This window comes from Ranitomeya imitator, chromosome 7 (assembly GCF_032444005.1).
Source record: "Ranitomeya imitator isolate aRanImi1 chromosome 7, aRanImi1.pri, whole genome shotgun sequence".
Taxonomy (NCBI): domain Eukaryota; kingdom Metazoa; phylum Chordata; class Amphibia; order Anura; family Dendrobatidae; genus Ranitomeya; species Ranitomeya imitator.
This window is the reverse complement of record NC_091288.1, coordinates 88,805,045-88,822,998: the sequence shown is the minus strand read 5'-3', so window position 1 is coordinate 88,822,998 and position 17,954 is coordinate 88,805,045. Positions and strand designations below refer to the sequence as shown.

At 45.0% G+C, this 17,954-nt stretch overlaps 1 protein-coding gene across 1 annotated transcript in view; it reads left to right on the top strand.

Moving 5' to 3' along the window:
• LOC138644799 (aldehyde oxidase 1-like) overlaps positions 1–17,954 on the top strand; it is a 155,432-nt gene that overhangs the window by 35,411 nt on the left and 102,067 nt on the right. The window contains exons 13-14 of the mRNA XM_069733617.1: positions 15,322–15,506; positions 15,590–15,752. Coding sequence (XP_069589718.1) covers positions 15,322–15,506; positions 15,590–15,752 — 348 coding nt within the window. The remainder of the gene's footprint in view (positions 1–15,321; positions 15,507–15,589; positions 15,753–17,954) is intronic.

Genomic DNA, 17,954 nt, shown 5'->3' with positions numbered 1-17,954 from the left:
AGTATTAAAATAACTGGATCAGTAACAAACAAACCAAAAACAGATGTACACTTTGGTTTCCGTTTATATTATTGTTTTGTCCCATTTGTAGCAGATCAGTTTTTATTATCAAATGCCGCTCATCGTGAATTTTTCAGGTAGAAGTCACAATGTCCCCGTTCCATCCCAGCTCTGTCCCTATGTCAGAATTGGGATGAAAATGGCATGAAAATGCCAAAAGTCATTTAATATTAGCGCAGCCGCCAGTGCATCAAAATTATGTGACTTTTCAAAGATTAAAATGCCAGAATATTGGCATTAAAAGCTTTGATGGGCCCTACATCTTTTGATCCAGCTAAAAATTGGATTCCAGGTGGATTGCAGAAAATATTTTGTTCCCATTCAAATTAATGCTCCCCCCCTGCGACAAGCTGTTTGGAGATGGAAATTTCATTTTCCAGCAGGACTTGGCACCTGTCCACACTGCCAAAAGTACCAATACCTGGTTTATAAACAACAGTATCACTGTTCTTGATAGGCCAGCAAACTCGTCTGACCTTAACCCCTTAAAGAATCTATGGGGTATTGTCAAGAGGAAGATGAGAGACACCAAACCTGACAAAGTGTGGCGCCCCAGGGTCCTGGTCGTCACAGTGGTATTGCTTTCCTCTCGGGGAGAGTGATGCTACGTTTGGAGGCAAGAAAGGATAACTGCATCCAGGTATCACAAACATGCAACATTTCACAATCCAGGCCACCAGGGGGAGCTCCTGCTCCTATTTACTAGGTCACTCTCCAGAGTGGTAGTCTGTAGGCAAAGTTAGTCAGTTCCAGACAGGATTTAGTTCCTGACAGAGCTCCTGACAGGAGTTCTGTAGGAGTCAGTTCCAGACAGTAGTCTGAGGAGGCAGAAGGTTAAAGGAGCTGTGCATGCCCTCAGAGCTGCAGCTCCCAGAAAGAGACATTGAAAGGCAGAATTGTATTGCAGCGAGCGTGAAGGAAGTCGAAGCAAAGGAGAGGATACGAGAAGGGGACCAGCCCCGCTCAGGCTGCCTCATTCTGAGGCGCAAAATCCCGGTAGCCGGAACACCGTGGGAGTAAGGACCTCTACCCCTTATTTCAGAAACCGGCAGGACAGCTAATTGCAGGTTACCTGTCCGCACCTACACCCAGAAGGCACGGTGACACCTACAGAGCCGGGTTATCTAAGAGACCCTATAAATAGGCTCAAGTCACCAGTCATACGGGTTTTGTCCTATCCTATACGGTGGACAGAGAGAGCGAAACATCGCATCTGTGAGACCCTTATGTGAAGCCATAGGCAGTAAGGGACTACACCACCGCAGCGCAAGGGAAGGCTACCTGAACAAGGGAACTCTGGACTTGCCTCCAAACCAGCTGGACTCCGCCTGCCCTGTGATCTGGTGCCCTGGACTGTGGATGTTGAAGTCTTCAGTAAAGAGACTGCAACCTTGTGTCCTCGTTCTTCTCTGCGCCTCTCACCATACCACCATCTACATACTGGGAAACCCTGGGGACCTACTTCACCTGTGGGAAGGTATACCATCTAGCTGCCATAACATCACCCCAGCGGACCCCTTAAAGCAGCGTCGGTCACCCTGACCGAATACCACAGGTGGCATCACGAACATAAACTTTATCCCTTCAAAGACCTTTCTCTTTTATACGGACGTCCCAGGGCCACAGTCTGAGTCAGCCACCGTGACATCCCCCTGTGAACCGAAGGACCCGGTACCGAGTACCCCACGGCCCTTGGGGGGGATCCAAATGCAGAGGAGCTGAAGGCTGCTATCAAAGCAACCTGGGCTTCCATAACACCTCAGCAGTGCTGCAGGCTGATCGCCTCCATGCCATACCGCATTGATGCAGTAATTGATGCCAAAGGAGACCCGACCAAGAACTGAGTGCATTTACTGAACATACATTTCAGTAGGCCAACATTTCGGATTTTAAAATCATTTTCCTGCTGGTGTTATAAAGTATTCTAATTTACTGAGATAATGACTTTTGGGTTATTTTTATTATTGGTATTATTGGCTGTAAGCCATAATCAGGTATACCTATTATGTTAAGAATCCAATATATATATATAACACCAAAAAATAATAATAAAGCCACAAAGTAAAATAAATGCTTAATTTTAATCATATTAAAAACATGTATAAATAAAAACCAGTGAGCACTAGTGTTGAGCGATACCGTCCGATACTTGAAAGTATCGGTATCGGATAGTATCGGCCGATACCCGAAAAGTATCGGATATCGCCGATACCGATACCTGATACCTGATACCAATACAAGTCAATGGGACACCAAGTATCGGAAGGTATCCTGATGGTTACCAGGGTCTGAAGGAGAGGAAACTCTCCTTCAGGCCCTGGGATCCATATTAATGTGTAAAATAAAGAATTAAAATAAAAAATATTGATATACTTACCTCTCCGGAGGCCCCTGGACATCACCGCTGGTAACCGGCAGCCTTCTTTGCTTAAAATGAGCGCGTTTAGGGCCTTCCATGACGTCACGGCTTCTGATTGGTTGCGTGCCACTCATGTGACCGCCACGCGACCAATCACAAGCCGTGACGTCATTCTCAGGTCCTAAATTCCTAGAATGAGGAGTTTAGGGCCTGAGAATGACGTTAATATGGATCCGATACCGATTCCCGATACCACAAAAGTATCGGAACTCGGTATCGGAATTCCGATACCGCAAGTATCGGCCGATACCCGATACTTGCGGTATCGAAATGCTCAACACTAGTGAGCACCAAACACAAACAACAATAGGTGGGACACCTGGATTGAACACAAAACACACAGTATGTGTATATGACTCAAGGCAGTAACAAGAGTGATAATAATAATTTTTATTTATATAGCGCCAACATATTCCGCAGCACTTTACAATTAAGCGGGGACATGTACAAACAATAAATTCGATACGAGTTAAGACAATTTAAACAGTGACATTAGGGGTGAGGTCCCTGCTCGCAAGCTTACAATCTACAAGGAAATGGGGGGACACAATAGGTGAAAAGTGATTGTTATTTCAGGTCTGGCAATTATAATAAATAGGGATTTTCATACAAAGCTGCATGATCCGGTCATCAGCCCGTGTGTTTAAGTGCAATAGTCAAGTATCAAGTGCAGTTGTCGTGTGCATGGAGGGTGTGGAGACGGAAGAATAGTAGGGTGCAGATTCACATGCAGATAATATTTGGAAGGAGGGAACAGGACAAAGTTAGTTCACTGAGTAGTTGATGTGGTAGGCTTGTTTGAAGAGATGGGTTTTCAAAGCGCGCTTGAATAAGTCGGGGCTAGGTATCAGTCTGATCTCCTGGAGAAGTGCATTCCAGAGAGCTGGCGCAGCACGAGAGAAATCTTGGAGACGGAGGTGTGAGGTTCGGATTACAGGGGCTGTTAGTCTTAGGTCATTTGTAGAACGGAGGGCACATGTAGGGTGATAGACAGAGATGAGATATAAGGTGGTGCAGAACTGTGGAGAGCTTTGTGGGTGAGAAAGATGAGTTTATACTGGACCCTGTAGCGAATGGGTAGCCAGTGTAATGACTGGCACAAGATGGAGGCATCGGTGAAGCGGCTGGACAGAAATATGACTCTGGCTGCAGCATTCAGGATGGATTGGAGAGGAGAAAGTTTGGTAAGAGGGAGACCGATCAGAAGAGAGTTGCAGTAGTCCAGACGGGAATGAATGAGAGCGACAGTAAGAGTCTTAGCAGTTTCAACGATGAGAAAAGGTCGGATTCTGGAGATGTTTTTAAGATGCAGGTGACAAGAGCGAGTGAGTGATCGGATATAGGGAGTAAAGGAAAGTTCGGTGTCGAATATGACCCCAAGACAGCGGGCATGCTGCTTGGGAGTTATGGTTGAACCCTCCAGGGTAATTTCGATGTTGGGTACAGTGAGGTTAGTAGAAGGGAGAAACACGAGAAGTTCTGTTTTGGAGAGATTTAGTTTCAGGTAGAGGGAGGACATGATGTTAGAGACAGCAGACAGACAATTCTTGGTATTTTGAATTAGGGTAGGGGTGATGTCGGGGGAAGAAGTGTATAATTGGGTGTCATCAGCATAGAGATGGTACTGGAACCCAAATCTGCTGATTGTTTGTCCAATAGGGGCCGTGTAAAGAGAGAAGAGGAGGGGGCCTAGGACCGAGCCTTGCGGAACCCCGATAGTAAGGGGACAAGGAGAGGAAGAGGAGCTGCCAAAAGATACAGTGAATGAGCGGTCAGAGAGGTAGTAGGAGAACCAGGAGAGGGCTGTGTCCTTGAGGCCTATGGAGAGGAGCATAGTGAGGAGGAGCTGGTGATCCACAGTGTCAAATGCGGCAGAGAGATCCAGGAGAATCAGCAGAGAGCAATAACCTTTGAATTTAGCTGTTATTAGATCATTAGAGACTTTAGTGAGGGCAGTTTCAGTGGAGTGTAAAGAGCGGAATCCAGATTGTAAGGGGTCAAGAAGAGAGTTATCCGAGAGATAGCGGATTAGACGGGATGACGGCATGTTTAAATGAGGAGGGAAAGATACCTGAAGAAAGAGAGAGGTTAAATATTTTAGTCAAGTGAGTGGTGACCACTGGTGAGAGAGACTGCAGGATATGTAAAGGAATGGGGTCACTGTTGCAGGTTGTAGGCCGAGCAGAAGCTTGGAAACTTCTTCTGAAACAGGCTCAAAGATGTCTAGTGAGCTTGAGGTGCGGCAGGGAAGTTGATCCAGGCGCTGAGATATTCTGATGGATGTGGTTGATTTTTTTCTAAGAAATAAGTGGCCAGATCCTCACCGCTGAGGTTGGTGATGGGTCCTGTACTTTAGGTTTCAGGAGGGAGTTTAAGGTTTCAAAAAGTTGTTTTGGGTTGTTGGATAGTGAGGTGATGAGGGTGGTGAAGTAGGATTGTTTGGCCAGATGAAGGGCAGAGTTATAGGTTTTGAGCATGAACTTATAGTGGATGAAGTCTTCTGCTAAGAGAGATTTTCTCCGCTGCCGCTCTGCACACCTTGAGCAATGCTGAAGAAAGCGTGTTTGCATAGTGTGCCAGGGCTGCCGTTGTCTGTGTCGGGTCTTTCAGCGTGTAGAAGGTGCTGCTTCATCTAGGGCATTCTTCAGTGTATTATTGAAGTGTGACAATGCTAAGTCTGGACAGGAGAGGGAGGAGATGGGGGCTAGAGATGTGTGGAGATTGTCCACAAGCTGCTGGGTATTAATCATACGTGTATTCCGATAAGTGTGGTAAGTGGGGGTGTCCCGGGTGAGGAGACAATTCTTGACAGAGAAGGAAAGAAGGTTGTGGTCCGAGAGCGAGAGAGGGGAGTTAGTAAAGTTATGCAGCAAGCCGGGACGGGTGAAAACCAGGTCCAGAGTATTCCCGTCCTCATGCGTAGGAGAATTAGGAAACTGTGAGAGGCCGAATGAAGAAGTTAGAGAAAGAAGATGAGAGACAAATTGGGAGAGGGGATCATTGATGGGGATGTTAAAGTCTCCCATGATGAGGGTGGGGATGTCACAGGATAGAAAGTGAGTAAGCCAGGTGGCAAAGTGGTCTAAAAACAGGCGGGAGGAACCTGGAGGGTGATAAACAACCGCCACTTGCAAAGAGAAGGGCTTATAGAGTCTGACGGCGTGGACTTCAAAGGAAGGAAATGTGGGTGAGGGAATCGGGGGGATGACCTGGAAAGCACATTGTGATGAAAGGAGGAAACCAACACCTCCACCCTGTCTGTTCTCAGGTCTGGTGGTATGTGAAAATTTCAGCCCACCAAACGAGAGTGCGGCAGCTACGGTGGTGTCTGAATGCTGGATCCAGGTTTCTGTAATAGCCAGAAGGTTAAGGGAATTAGAGAGGAAAAGATCGTGAATGTAAGTTAGTTTGTTACACACAGACCGTGCATTCCAGAGAGCATAGTGGAAAGCGATTTGAGAAGGCATGCACTGAATGTTAATAAGATTAATAGGGTTTCTATATGTAGCTGGAGGAGAGTAATGTATGCTGGTGGAGGGAGGTCCAGGGTTTGGGGAGATGTCACCTGCAACTAGTAGAAGGAGAAAAAACAGAAAGAGCAGGTGGTGGGATGATTTGTATGAATGTTTTGAGTGCTGCATGGCGGTAGTGGGTGGTTTGGAGTGGGTAAGCAATGTCAGTAGAGCCTCAGAGTTATACATGGGAGAGGGGAGAAGGGAGGGGTGGATATAGAGAGAGTGACCAGAATGTGTTAAAGGGCGGGCGAGTTGTGAGAAAGCAGAAGTAAAAACAAATAAGAAGCAGATGGATATGATCAATGCATAATGTAGTATGACTGACCAAGAAGCATGATTGTTTGAAAAACTTATGCGCCTTACCTGTCTCCTGCCCTGTTCAACTGCTATTGTCTGCCAAGCACTTTAAACTGTTGCACTTAATATCTGTTGCACACATGAACCCGCACGCGTGCTATCCCAGCCAGACTAAATATGTATGAAATGGAGTGACTGCTAGCATCAGGAGCCAAATGGTCACAATCAGCAATCAACCAATTAGCATAAGGCCAGAGCAGGCATTACAATGGAGGGTAACAAACACTCTATATGTGAGAGTATGTGCAGGGGCAAAACATGCCTAGTATAGATAAATTGAACAACAATAATCCCAAAAGGGGTATATAGCATATGTGCAACATATATTTATGACCCAAATGTTCAACAAAAGTGATTGGCATAAACCCCATACTTAACAGAGTCACATACCTTTCCTAACTGGCATTAGCAGTCCAGGCACCCACCACACCCCTCGCACGTCCGAGGTTAAGACTGCTTAAGGATCTCTGGTGACTTCACAGTTATGTGACCATGATGTCACCAAAGATCTCTCAAGGGCAGGAGTCTAGAGGAACTGAACAGGGGAAAGGTCGGTATGCAAAACCAGTGTTAGAGGGAAGGGAGAGCAAGTCAGCCTATTTATCAGGGCCCCCAGTGTTTTTATTCCAAGGTTAAGCCTGCTTAAGGACCTTTGGTGACATTATCGTCATGTGACCATGATGCCACAAAAGGTCTCTTCACTGCAGTAGTCTAGAGCGGAAGAGGAGGCAGGCTAGTATGTATATGAAGTGTGTGTTTATACCTGTGTGTGTACATATGTATGTATGCGCAGTCAGTGTGTTTATATACATGTTGTGGCTCATTCAGCGTACACGGAGGTAGTCACAGTATCACTGTCTCTTTAAGAACCTCCTGTGGTTTATTATAGGCAGCATAAACCAAGGTATAGTAATACAAACATGGTCCTCTTGGCAAAAAACAACCTCTTCTGTGGAGTGTTCCTCTCCAGACACTGAACACATACTGCCTCTGGAGGCCAGCTACTTAAGCCCCAGACCAGACCCTGGGGTGGAAATAAGGTGGACAACCTTCCACCTCACAGCACTTAATGTGCTTAATGAAAATCTCTGGGTTTTACATCACTGACGCCATTAAGCACAGGGAAACATATCTTCCCTCCAGCACTTTACCAGTGATTTTGTCACAATATATATGCAGATTTGTGCCAGAGGTGCATGGCACTTATAAGATTCCTAATTTATTAAGTTGTGCACGCCTTTTAACGAATTACGGTAAGTGCATCTTACTCTATTGGCCCCATTTATTAAGACTGGCCTGCACGACGCCAGTTTTAATGAATCAGGACCATTGCTGAGTAAACAATGTAAACAGGAGATGTGCTGTCAATAGCATGATATTGATGGGGACAGAATGATCTATCAGTGATCATTCTAACTCCATCGTTCTTCATCAGCAGGTGTAAAATGTTAAAAAAGTCATAATGGAATTCAGGGTTTGATGAGTTAGGACTCGCTCCCATTTGCAATTAAATCGGACAAATGTAATCCGATTAAAAATTGGATTGGATTTGTACCAATTTAATCCAATGCTTCTGTTCTCAATGACATTTTTTTTCCTGCTCTGAACGGATTGCTATTGGACAGGACACAAACACAGCATTCTGCGATTCCATGAAAAATTCGGATTGCACTCACCCATACAAGTCTATAGGTGCGTGTGAAACATCGCACTGCACTCGGATCCCGCTGACACCGGAAACAGGATATGGAGAAATTAATTTCTCCGTGTCCTCCGCAGCTGTGCTGTAATTCTCTCATGCAAGAGGAACAGAGCAGGAGCCAAGTGTCATTACCATATTGCATCCAATGCTCTCGCATCAGATGTGATACGCTATTGTGACCCCCGGCCTTATGTTGATGTTCGAGAATGTGATGACATATTTGAATAAATGTTGATTCTTTTTGTTCAAGAATAAATATGGATTGTTGTTCATGGAAAAAAAATAAGATCAGCTAAAAAAAACCTAACCTATCTTTTGGTATAAAAAATATTATAAGACCCTGTCTTATTTTTGGAGAAAGGCGGTAGGTTAGTTGAGCTAATAATATTGATGGATAAAGGTTATCTGAAGTAAAACTTTGGAGCGCTTTTGTAGATATAAACTGAACGTTCCATAGGGGGTGATAAGAATTATTATTTTATAGATTTTTTTAAAATATCCCTGCATGTTCACACCAGCGATCACTTTGTTTAAATACTGCTGTCAATGACATATAGCATTATCTAAACGGTTAAACAGCAGTGACTGGAGCTAGCTCTGCTTGCTGCTGTTACAGCCAGATTCCATCTGGATAACACAACTGCCCTCTGCTGCGTGTGATGTGGGCTCATCTACTGAGCTCTCTCCGCACATGCAGACCAGAGTGTCTACGTACAGTTACGTCAAGGGGTTATCCAGGTGTTTAAAGTAATTTCGCTACTTTTCAAGTACAACTATATATCATTTGTGACTTTGTGTCCTGGAGAATCTATGAGCATTGCTGAGGTTTGTAGTGTCATATTCTAGTGAATGACAAAACATCCCATAATGTCAGTCTTGCTATGGTATGACATTGGCTGGAGTTTTTTATTGTGGAACCTGTGAAAGATGTGATATTTTACATTGGCTCCTACATGTAATTTCCAAGGGCTTATCTATATATATAAGAGGCATCGTGATTACTTGCTAATCCCGCCCCCTGCATAGTAGCTCCGCCTTCCACCACATCACCACACATAATCCCGTCCCCCCATTACCACACGAGGCTCCGTCCACACACATTATCACACGAGGCTCCGTCCCCACACATTACCACGCGAGGCTCCGTCCCCACACATTACCACACGAGGCTCCGTCCCCCCACATTACCACACGAGGCTCCGTCTGTTGTGAATTCTGTGGCTGAATTCACTTCTGTGGTCACAAGTGGTATTGCAGTCTCTGGGCTTCCTCCCTCAGGTGTTTTGGTGAGCTCGTTGGCTGCCTTGCTATTTAGCTCCACCTGAGTCTGTCTTCCTTGCTCCTTGTCAATGTTCCAGTGTTGGATCTGAGCTACTGCATCTTTCCTTGGGCCTGCTGCTCTGCTAGATAAGTGCTTCTAGTTTGTTTTCTGTTTTTTCTGTCCAGCTTGCTATTAACTTTTGCTGGAAGCTCTGAGAAGCAAAGGGGTGCACCGCCGTGCTGTTAGTTCGGCACGGTGGGTCTTTTTGCCCCTTTGCGTGGCTTTCGTTTTAGGGTTTTTTGTAGACTGCATAGTTCTCTTTGCTATCCTCGCTCTGTCTAGAATATCGGGCCTCACTTTGCTGAATCTATTTCATTCCTACGTTTGTCTTTTCATCTTGCTAACAGTCATTATATGTGGGGGGCTGCCTATTCCTTTGGGGTATTTCTCTGAGGTAAGTCAGGCTTGTATTTCTATCTTCAGGCTAGTCAGCTCCTCAGGCAGTGCCGAGTTGCATAGGTAGTGATAGGCGCAATCCACTGCTGCTTATAGTTGTGTGAGGATAGATCAGGTACTGCAGTCTACAGAGATTCCACGTCTCAGAGCTCGTCCTATTGTTTTTGGTTATTGCCAGATCTCTGTATGTGCGCTGATTATTGCACGCTGTGTTGCCTGATTGCCAGCCATAACAGTACAAGGAGCCGCACAATGATTCCCAATAGAGGGAAAAAAGAAATCCTGACATCATTTTTTTTTCTTAGCTCTGTCTTCAGTCTTTTTTTTCCCCTAGACATTAGAGTGCTTCAGGACACAGCTGTGGACATGGATATTCAGGCTCTGTGCTCCTCAATGGATAATCTCGTTGTAAATGTACAAAAGATTCAAGATACTATTGATCAGAAATCGATGCTAGAACCAAGAATTCCGATTCCTGATTTGTTTTTTGGTGACAGAACTAAGTTCCTGAGCTTCAGAAATAATTGTAAGCTATTTTTGGCCTTGAAACCTCATTCTTCTGGTAATCCTATTCAACAGGTTTTGATTATTATTTCTTTTTTGCGCGGCGACCCACAGGACTGGGCGTTTTCTCTTGCACCAGGAGATTCTGCATTGAGTAATGTTGATGCATTTTTCCAGGCGCTGGGATTGCTTTACGATGAGCCTAATTCAGTGGATCAGGCTGAGAAAAATCTGCTGGCTTTATGCCAGGGTCAGGATGATGTAGAAGTATATTGTCAGAAATTTAGGAAGTGGTCAGTACTCACTCTGTGGAATGAATCTGCACTAGCGGCTTTGTTCAGAAAGGGTCTCTCTGAAGCTCTTAAGGATGTAATGGTGGGATTTCCTATGCCTGCTGGTTTGAATGAGTCTATGTCCTTGGCCATTCAGATCGGTCGTCGCTTGCGCGAGCGTAAATCTGTGCACCATCTGGCGGTATTGTCTGAGAGTAAACCTGAGCCTATGCAGTGCGACAGGACTATGACTAAAGTAGAACGGCAAGAACACAGACGTCTGAACAGACTGTGTTTCTATTGTGGTGATTCTACTCATGCTATTTCTAATTGTCCTAAACGCACTAGGCGGTTCGATAGCTCTGCCGTTATTGGTACTGTACAGTCAAAATTCCTTTTGTCCATTACCTTAATGTGCTCTTTGTCATCGTATTCTGTCATGGCGTTTGTGGATTCAGGCGCTGCCCTGAATCTGATGGATTTGGATTATGCTAAACGTTGTGGATTTTTCTTGGAGCCTTTGCGGTGTCCTATTCCGTTGAGAGGAATTGATGCTACACCTTTGGCCAAGAATAAGCCTCAGTACTGGGCCCAGCTGACCATGTGCATGGCTCCTGCACATCAGGAAGTTATTCGCTTTCTGGTACTGCATAATTTGCATGATGTGGTCGTGTTGGGGTTGCCATGGCTACAAACCCATAATCCAGTATTGGATTGGAACTCTATGTCGGTAACCAGCTGGGGTTGTCAGGGAGTACATGGTGATGTTCCATTTTTGTCTATTTCGTCATCCATTCCTTCTGACATCCCAGAGTTCTTGTCGGACTTTCAGGATGTATTTGAAGAGTCCAAGTCTGATGCCCTACCTCCGCATAGGAATTGTGATTGTGCTATCGATTTGATTCCTGGTAGTAAATTCCCTAAGGGTCGTTTATTTAATTTGTCCGTACCTGAACACACCGCTATGCGCAGTTATGTGAAGGAGTCCCTGGAGAAGGGACATATTCGCCCATCGTCGTCACCATTGGGAGCAGGGTTCTTTTTTGTAGCCAAGAAGGATGGTTCGCTAAGACCGTGTATTGATTACCGCCTTCTTAATAAGATCACTGTTAAGTTTCAGTATCCCTTGCCATTGATTTCTGACTTGTTTGCTCGGATTAAGGGGGCTAGTTGGTTTACTAAGATTGATCTTCGTGGTGCGTATAATCTGGTGAGAATCAGGCAGGGAGATGAATGGAAAACGGCATTTAATACGCCCGAGGGTCATTTTGAGTATCTGGTGATGCCGTTCGGACTTGCCAATGCTCCATCTGTTTTTCAGTCTTTTATGCATGACATTTTCCGTGAGTATCTGGATAAATTCTTGATTGTTTACTTGGATGACATTTTGATCTTCTCAGATGATTGGGAGTCTCATGTGAAGCAAGTCAGAATGGTTTTCCAGGTACTGCGTGCTAATTCCTTGTTCGTGAAGGGATCAAAGTGTCTCTTCGGTGTGCAGAAAGTTTCATTTTTGGGGTTCATCTTTTCCCCTTCTACTATCGAGATGGATCCGGTTAAGGTTCAGGCCATCCAGGATTGGACCCAGCCGACATCTCTAAAAAGTCTGCAGAAATTCCTGGGCTTTGCTAATTTTTATCGTCGCTTCATCTGTAATTTTTCTAGCATTGCCAGACCATTGACCGATTTGACCAAGAAGGGTGCTGATTTGGTTAATTGGTCTTCTGCTGCCGTGGAAGCTTTTCAGGAGTTGAAGCGTCGTTTTTGCTGTGCCCCTGTGTTGTGTCAACCTGATGTTTCTCTTCCGTTCCAGGTCGAGGTTGATGCTTCTGAGATTGGTGCAGGGGCGGTTTTGTCACAGAGAGGTTCTGGTTGCTCAGTGTTCAAACCATGTGCTTTCTTTTCCAGGAAATTTTCTGCTGCTGAGCGTAATTATGATGTGGGCAACCGAGAGTTGCTGGCCATGAAGTGGGCATTCGAGGAGTGGCGTCATTGGCTTGAGGGTGCTAAGCATCGCGTGGTGGTTTTGACTGATCATAAGAACCTTACTTATCTTGAGTCTGCCAAGCGCTTGAATCCTAGACAGGCCCGTTGGTCGTTATTTTTTGCTCGTTTTGATTTTGTGATTTCATACCTTCCGGGCTCTAAAAATGTGAAGGCGGATGCTCTGTCTAGGAGTTTTGTGCCCGACTCTCCGGGGTTATCTGAGCCGGCGAGTATCCTCAAGGAAGGAGTCATTGTGTCTGCCATCTCTCCTGATTTGCGGAGAGTGTTGCAGAAATTTCAGGCTAATAAACCTGATCGTTGTCCGGCCGAGAAACTGTTCGTCCCTGATAGGTGGACTAGTAAAGTTATCTCTGAACTTCATTGTTCGGTGCTGGCCGGTCATCCAGGAATCTTTGGTACCAGCGAGTTGGTTGCTAGATCCTTTTGGTGGCCGTCTCTGTCGCGGGATGTGCGTGCTTTTGTGCAGTCCTGTGGAATTTGTGCTAGGGCTAAGCCCTGCTGTTCACGTGCCAGTGGGTTGCTTTTGCCCTTGCCGGTCCCGAAGAGGCCTTGGACACATATTTCGATGGATTTCATTTCTGACCTTCCCGTTTCTCAAAAGATGTCGGTCATTTGGGTGGTCTGTGATCGCTTTTCTAAAATGGTCCATCTGGTGCCCTTGGTTAAATTGCCTTCCTCCTCTGATTTGGTGCCTTTGTTCTTCCAGCATGTGGTTCGTTTACATGGCATTCCTGAGAATATTGTTTCTGACAGAGGTTCCCAGTTTGTCTCGAGGTTCTGGCGAGCCTTTTGTGGTAGGATGGGCATTGACCTATCTTTCTCCTCGGCCTTCCATCCTCAGACTAATGGTCAGACCGAACGAACCAATCAGACCTTGGAAACATATCTGAGATGTTTTGTTTCCGCTGACCAGGATGATTGGGTGTCATTTTTGCCGTTGGCTGAGTTCGCCCTTAATAATCGGGCCAGCTCGGCTACCTTGGTCTCTCCATTTTTCTGCAATTCTGGGTTCCATCCTCGTTTCTCTTCAGGACAGGTTGAGTCTTCGGACTGTCCTGGTGTGGATTCTGTGGTGGACAGGTTGCAGCAGATCTGGACTCAGGTAGTGGACAATTTGACCTTGTCCCAGGAGAAGGCTCAGCTTTTCGCTAATCGCAGACGCCGTGTGGGACCCCGACTTCGTGTTGGGGATCTGGTTTGGTTATCTTCTCGTCATATTCCTATGAAGGTTTCCTCTCCTAAATTTAAACCTCGTTTTATTGGTCCGTATAGGATTTCTGAGATTCTCAATCCGGTGTCTTTTCGTCTGACCCTCCCAGACTCCTTTTCCATACATAATGTATTCCATAGGTCGTTGTTGAGGAGATACGTGGCACCTATGGTTCCATCTGTGGAGCCTCCTGCCCCTGTTTTGGTGGAGGGGGAATTGGAGTATATTGTGGAGAAGATTTTGGATTCTCGTGTCTCTAGACGGAAACTCCAGTATCTGGTCAAATGGAAGGGTTATGCTCAGGAAGATAATTCCTGGGTTTTTGCCTCTGATGTCCATGCCCCAGATCTTGTTCGTGCCTTTCATGTGGCTCATCCTGGTCGGCCTGGGGGTTCTGGTGAGGGTTCGGTGACCCCTCCTCAAGGGGGGGGTACTGTTGTGAATTCTGTGGCTGAATTCACTTCTGTGGTCACAAGTGGTATTGCAGTCTCTGGGCTTCCTCCCTCAGGTGTTTTGGTGAGCTCGTTGGCTGCCTTGCTATTTAGCTCCACCTGAGTCTGTCTTCCTTGCTCCTTGTCAATGTTCCAGTGTTGGATCTGAGCTACTGCATCTTTCCTTGGGCCTGCTGCTCTGCTAGATAAGTGCTTCTAGTTTGTTTTCTGTTTTTTCTGTCCAGCTTGCTATTAACTTTTGCTGGAAGCTCTGAGAAGCAAAGGGGTGCACCGCCGTGCTGTTAGTTCGGCACGGTGGGTCTTTTTGCCCCTTTGCGTGGCTTTCGTTTTAGGGTTTTTTGTAGACTGCATAGTTCTCTTTGCTATCCTCGCTCTGTCTAGAATATCGGGCCTCACTTTGCTGAATCTATTTCATTCCTACGTTTGTCTTTTCATCTTGCTAACAGTCATTATATGTGGGGGGCTGCCTATTCCTTTGGGGTATTTCTCTGAGGTAAGTCAGGCTTGTATTTCTATCTTCAGGCTAGTCAGCTCCTCAGGCAGTGCCGAGTTGCATAGGTAGTGATAGGCGCAATCCACTGCTGCTTATAGTTGTGTGAGGATAGATCAGGTACTGCAGTCTACAGAGATTCCACGTCTCAGAGCTCGTCCTATTGTTTTTGGTTATTGCCAGATCTCTGTATGTGCGCTGATTATTGCACGCTGTGTTGCCTAATTGCCAGCCATAACATCCGTCCCCCCACATTAGCACACGAGGCTCTGTCCCCACACATTACCACACGAGGCTCAGTCCACACACATTACCACACGAGGCTCCGTCCCCACACATTACCACACGAGGCTCAGTCCACACACATTACCACACGAGGCTCCGTCCCCACACATTACCAAACAAGGCTCCGTCCCCCCACATTAGCACACTAGGCTCCGTCCCCACACATTACCACACAAGGCTCAGTCCACACACATTACCACACGAGGCTCCGTCCCCACACATTACCACACAAGGCTTAATCACCAGCAGTGTTAATTAGATAGCAATGAACGTGCCGAGCGTTAGCTGGCTGAAAACAGCTAGTTTTAACATTATTGCCCTCCGTCCACAGTGGGAAGTTGTTTCTGGCTTCAGACAGGCACAGAGAAAGGTGAACTCTATGGCTATACTGGTGTCAGGAATGAGAGTGCTATTCCGAGATCATTCAGACATCATTGAAGACATGAATATTTACTTTGGTGGTACTGGCACCAGCACGGTTCAAGCAAACAAGGCGAGAGAAGCCGTCATTGGAAGGTTTGCAGCAATATTATTACGTGGCGCATTGTCATATAATTAATATGTTCATATAGTCTCATTTAACCCTTTCATCTAACCAGGCAGTGGAATGAGGAGACACTGGGTGAAGCATGCAGATTTATTGTGGATGAGATTTCCCTTACCCCCTCAGCTCCGGGAGGGAAGGTAGAATACAGAAGAACTTTGACTGTTAGTTTTCTTTTCAAATTCTACCTAGAAGTGTTACAAGCCCTGAACTCAGAGGTGGGTTATGTTGTGTTAACCATATACTGTACGTAGTAGAGAAGAAGAAAATATGCGGCACTCACCCCAAATTGGCTGTGAAGATTGTGGTCTTTATTGGAGAAAAAATATAAATTACATCCGTCATGACATCAGGTATGTACGAGGGTGCGGTATAGGAGCTCGGACGACGGCCGTTTCGCACACACAGGTGCTTCGACGGGTCCGGATCCATAACCATATACTGTATCTGAAGAATGGTCAACTAAACAAATAACGGTACTCATTTTATCAATAATTTAGAAAATCCCACAGGTAAAACCTACATGAAATATTTAGTAACTTTACGGGAACTTTTCTGATACCAAGGAGCAGTGCTGCAGGAGCTCAGAATTATATGTACTGGTACATATAAATTATTTGGTGGAAATAAATTTGCATGTTCTATTCCATGGACCACCACAGTGGTTTATAGCTATATGATGGGAGCTGGAGAACCACCTCTTACCTGACAGCATTCATGTTTTTATAAGGCAGCCTGTCGCAATGTCACATATGCATCATGCCGCAAGGATGACGTCACGCCACACTGACTATTCAAAAGAAAAGCCAGGAGGGAGGACAGCAGGTAAGATATGGCTCTCCAAATCATGTCCAGCAGCCACAGACCACTGTCATTGCTGATGGACTGGGACATGCAAATTGATTGTATCGACGCTATTAACCCCTTAACGACCAAAGGTATTTTTGTTTTTGCATTTTCGTTTTTTGCTCCCGTGTTTCCCAGAGCCATAACTTTTTTATTTTCTGTCAAAATAGCAATGTGAGGGCTTGTTTTTTGTGGAACAAGTTGTACCTTTGAACGACACTATTGGTTTTAACATATTGTGTACTGGAAAATGGGAAAAAAAATTCCAAGTGCGGTGAAATTGCAAAAAAAAGTGCAGTCCCACAGCTGTTTAGGTTTTTTTTTTACCATGTTCACTAAATGCTAAAACTGACCTGTCAATATGATTCTCCAGGTCATTACGAGTTCATAGACACCAAACATGTCTAGGTTCTTTTTTATTTAAGTGGTGAAAAAAAAATTCAACGTTTGTTAACAAAAAAATATTGCACCATTTTCCGATACCCATAGCGTCTCCATTTTTCATGATCTCCGGTTCGGTGAAGGCTTATTTTTTGCGTGCCGAACTGACGTTTTAATGATACCGTTTTGGTGCTGAAACGATCTTTTGATCTACCAAAAAAAATAATACTGGTGTTTTGACTTTTTTTTCGTTAAACTGTTTAACGATTTGGTTAATTCTTTCTTTATATTGATAATTCTGAACATAGCGATACCAAATATGTGTATATTTGATTTTTTATTGTTTTTTATTTATATATTTTTAAAAATATTTTTTTTTTACTTTTTCTATGTTTCAATAGTCTCCATGGGAGACTAGAAGCTGCAGTACTTTGATCTGCTCTGCTACACACAGGCGATGATCAGATCGCCTGTGTGTAACAGAAATGCTCACTTGCTATGAGCACTGACCACCGGGCAACGCTCATTGCAATCTGGCTATAACAACCAAAGAGGTCTGCTGGAGACCTCTGGTTGCAATGCCAACCTATCGGTGACCCGCGATCATGTGACAGGGGCACCAATGGGTGGATTTAGTGATGCGCTTCCGGTAAGCGCAAGTTAAAGGCTTCTGTCAGAGATTGACAGTGGCATTTAACTACTTAACAGCCGCGGGTGTATTACGATTCCACCCGCGGCTGTTGTGGGCACATGTCAGCTGTATATATCAGCTGACATGTGCTCGGAAAGGTGCAGGTTCAGCACTGGAGCCTGCACTAAACAGGGGAAGTCCGACATCGGCGTACTATTATCCCCAAATGTCAAAAAGAGGTTAATATATATTTACTAGAATTTCCTATATCCCATTGTAGTATGCCAAAGCTCATAAATGTGCCACATTAATTAATTGGACCAATAATATAAAGCTCATAGTGCTTCTTCCTTGTATTTACCAATTTATTTAGAAGTCATAATTGTTGCACTCATTTTTATGCCTTTCAAGTGATTACAGCGTAGCTTGTGAGACACGGCTCCAAATTTGCTTGCATTCAATTCTACAGTAATACGTTTTGAATAATACAATTCTGTTTGCCAGCATCTATTATTTGGGGCACTTACTGCATATGTATTTATACAGGTCTCAATCTCATTAA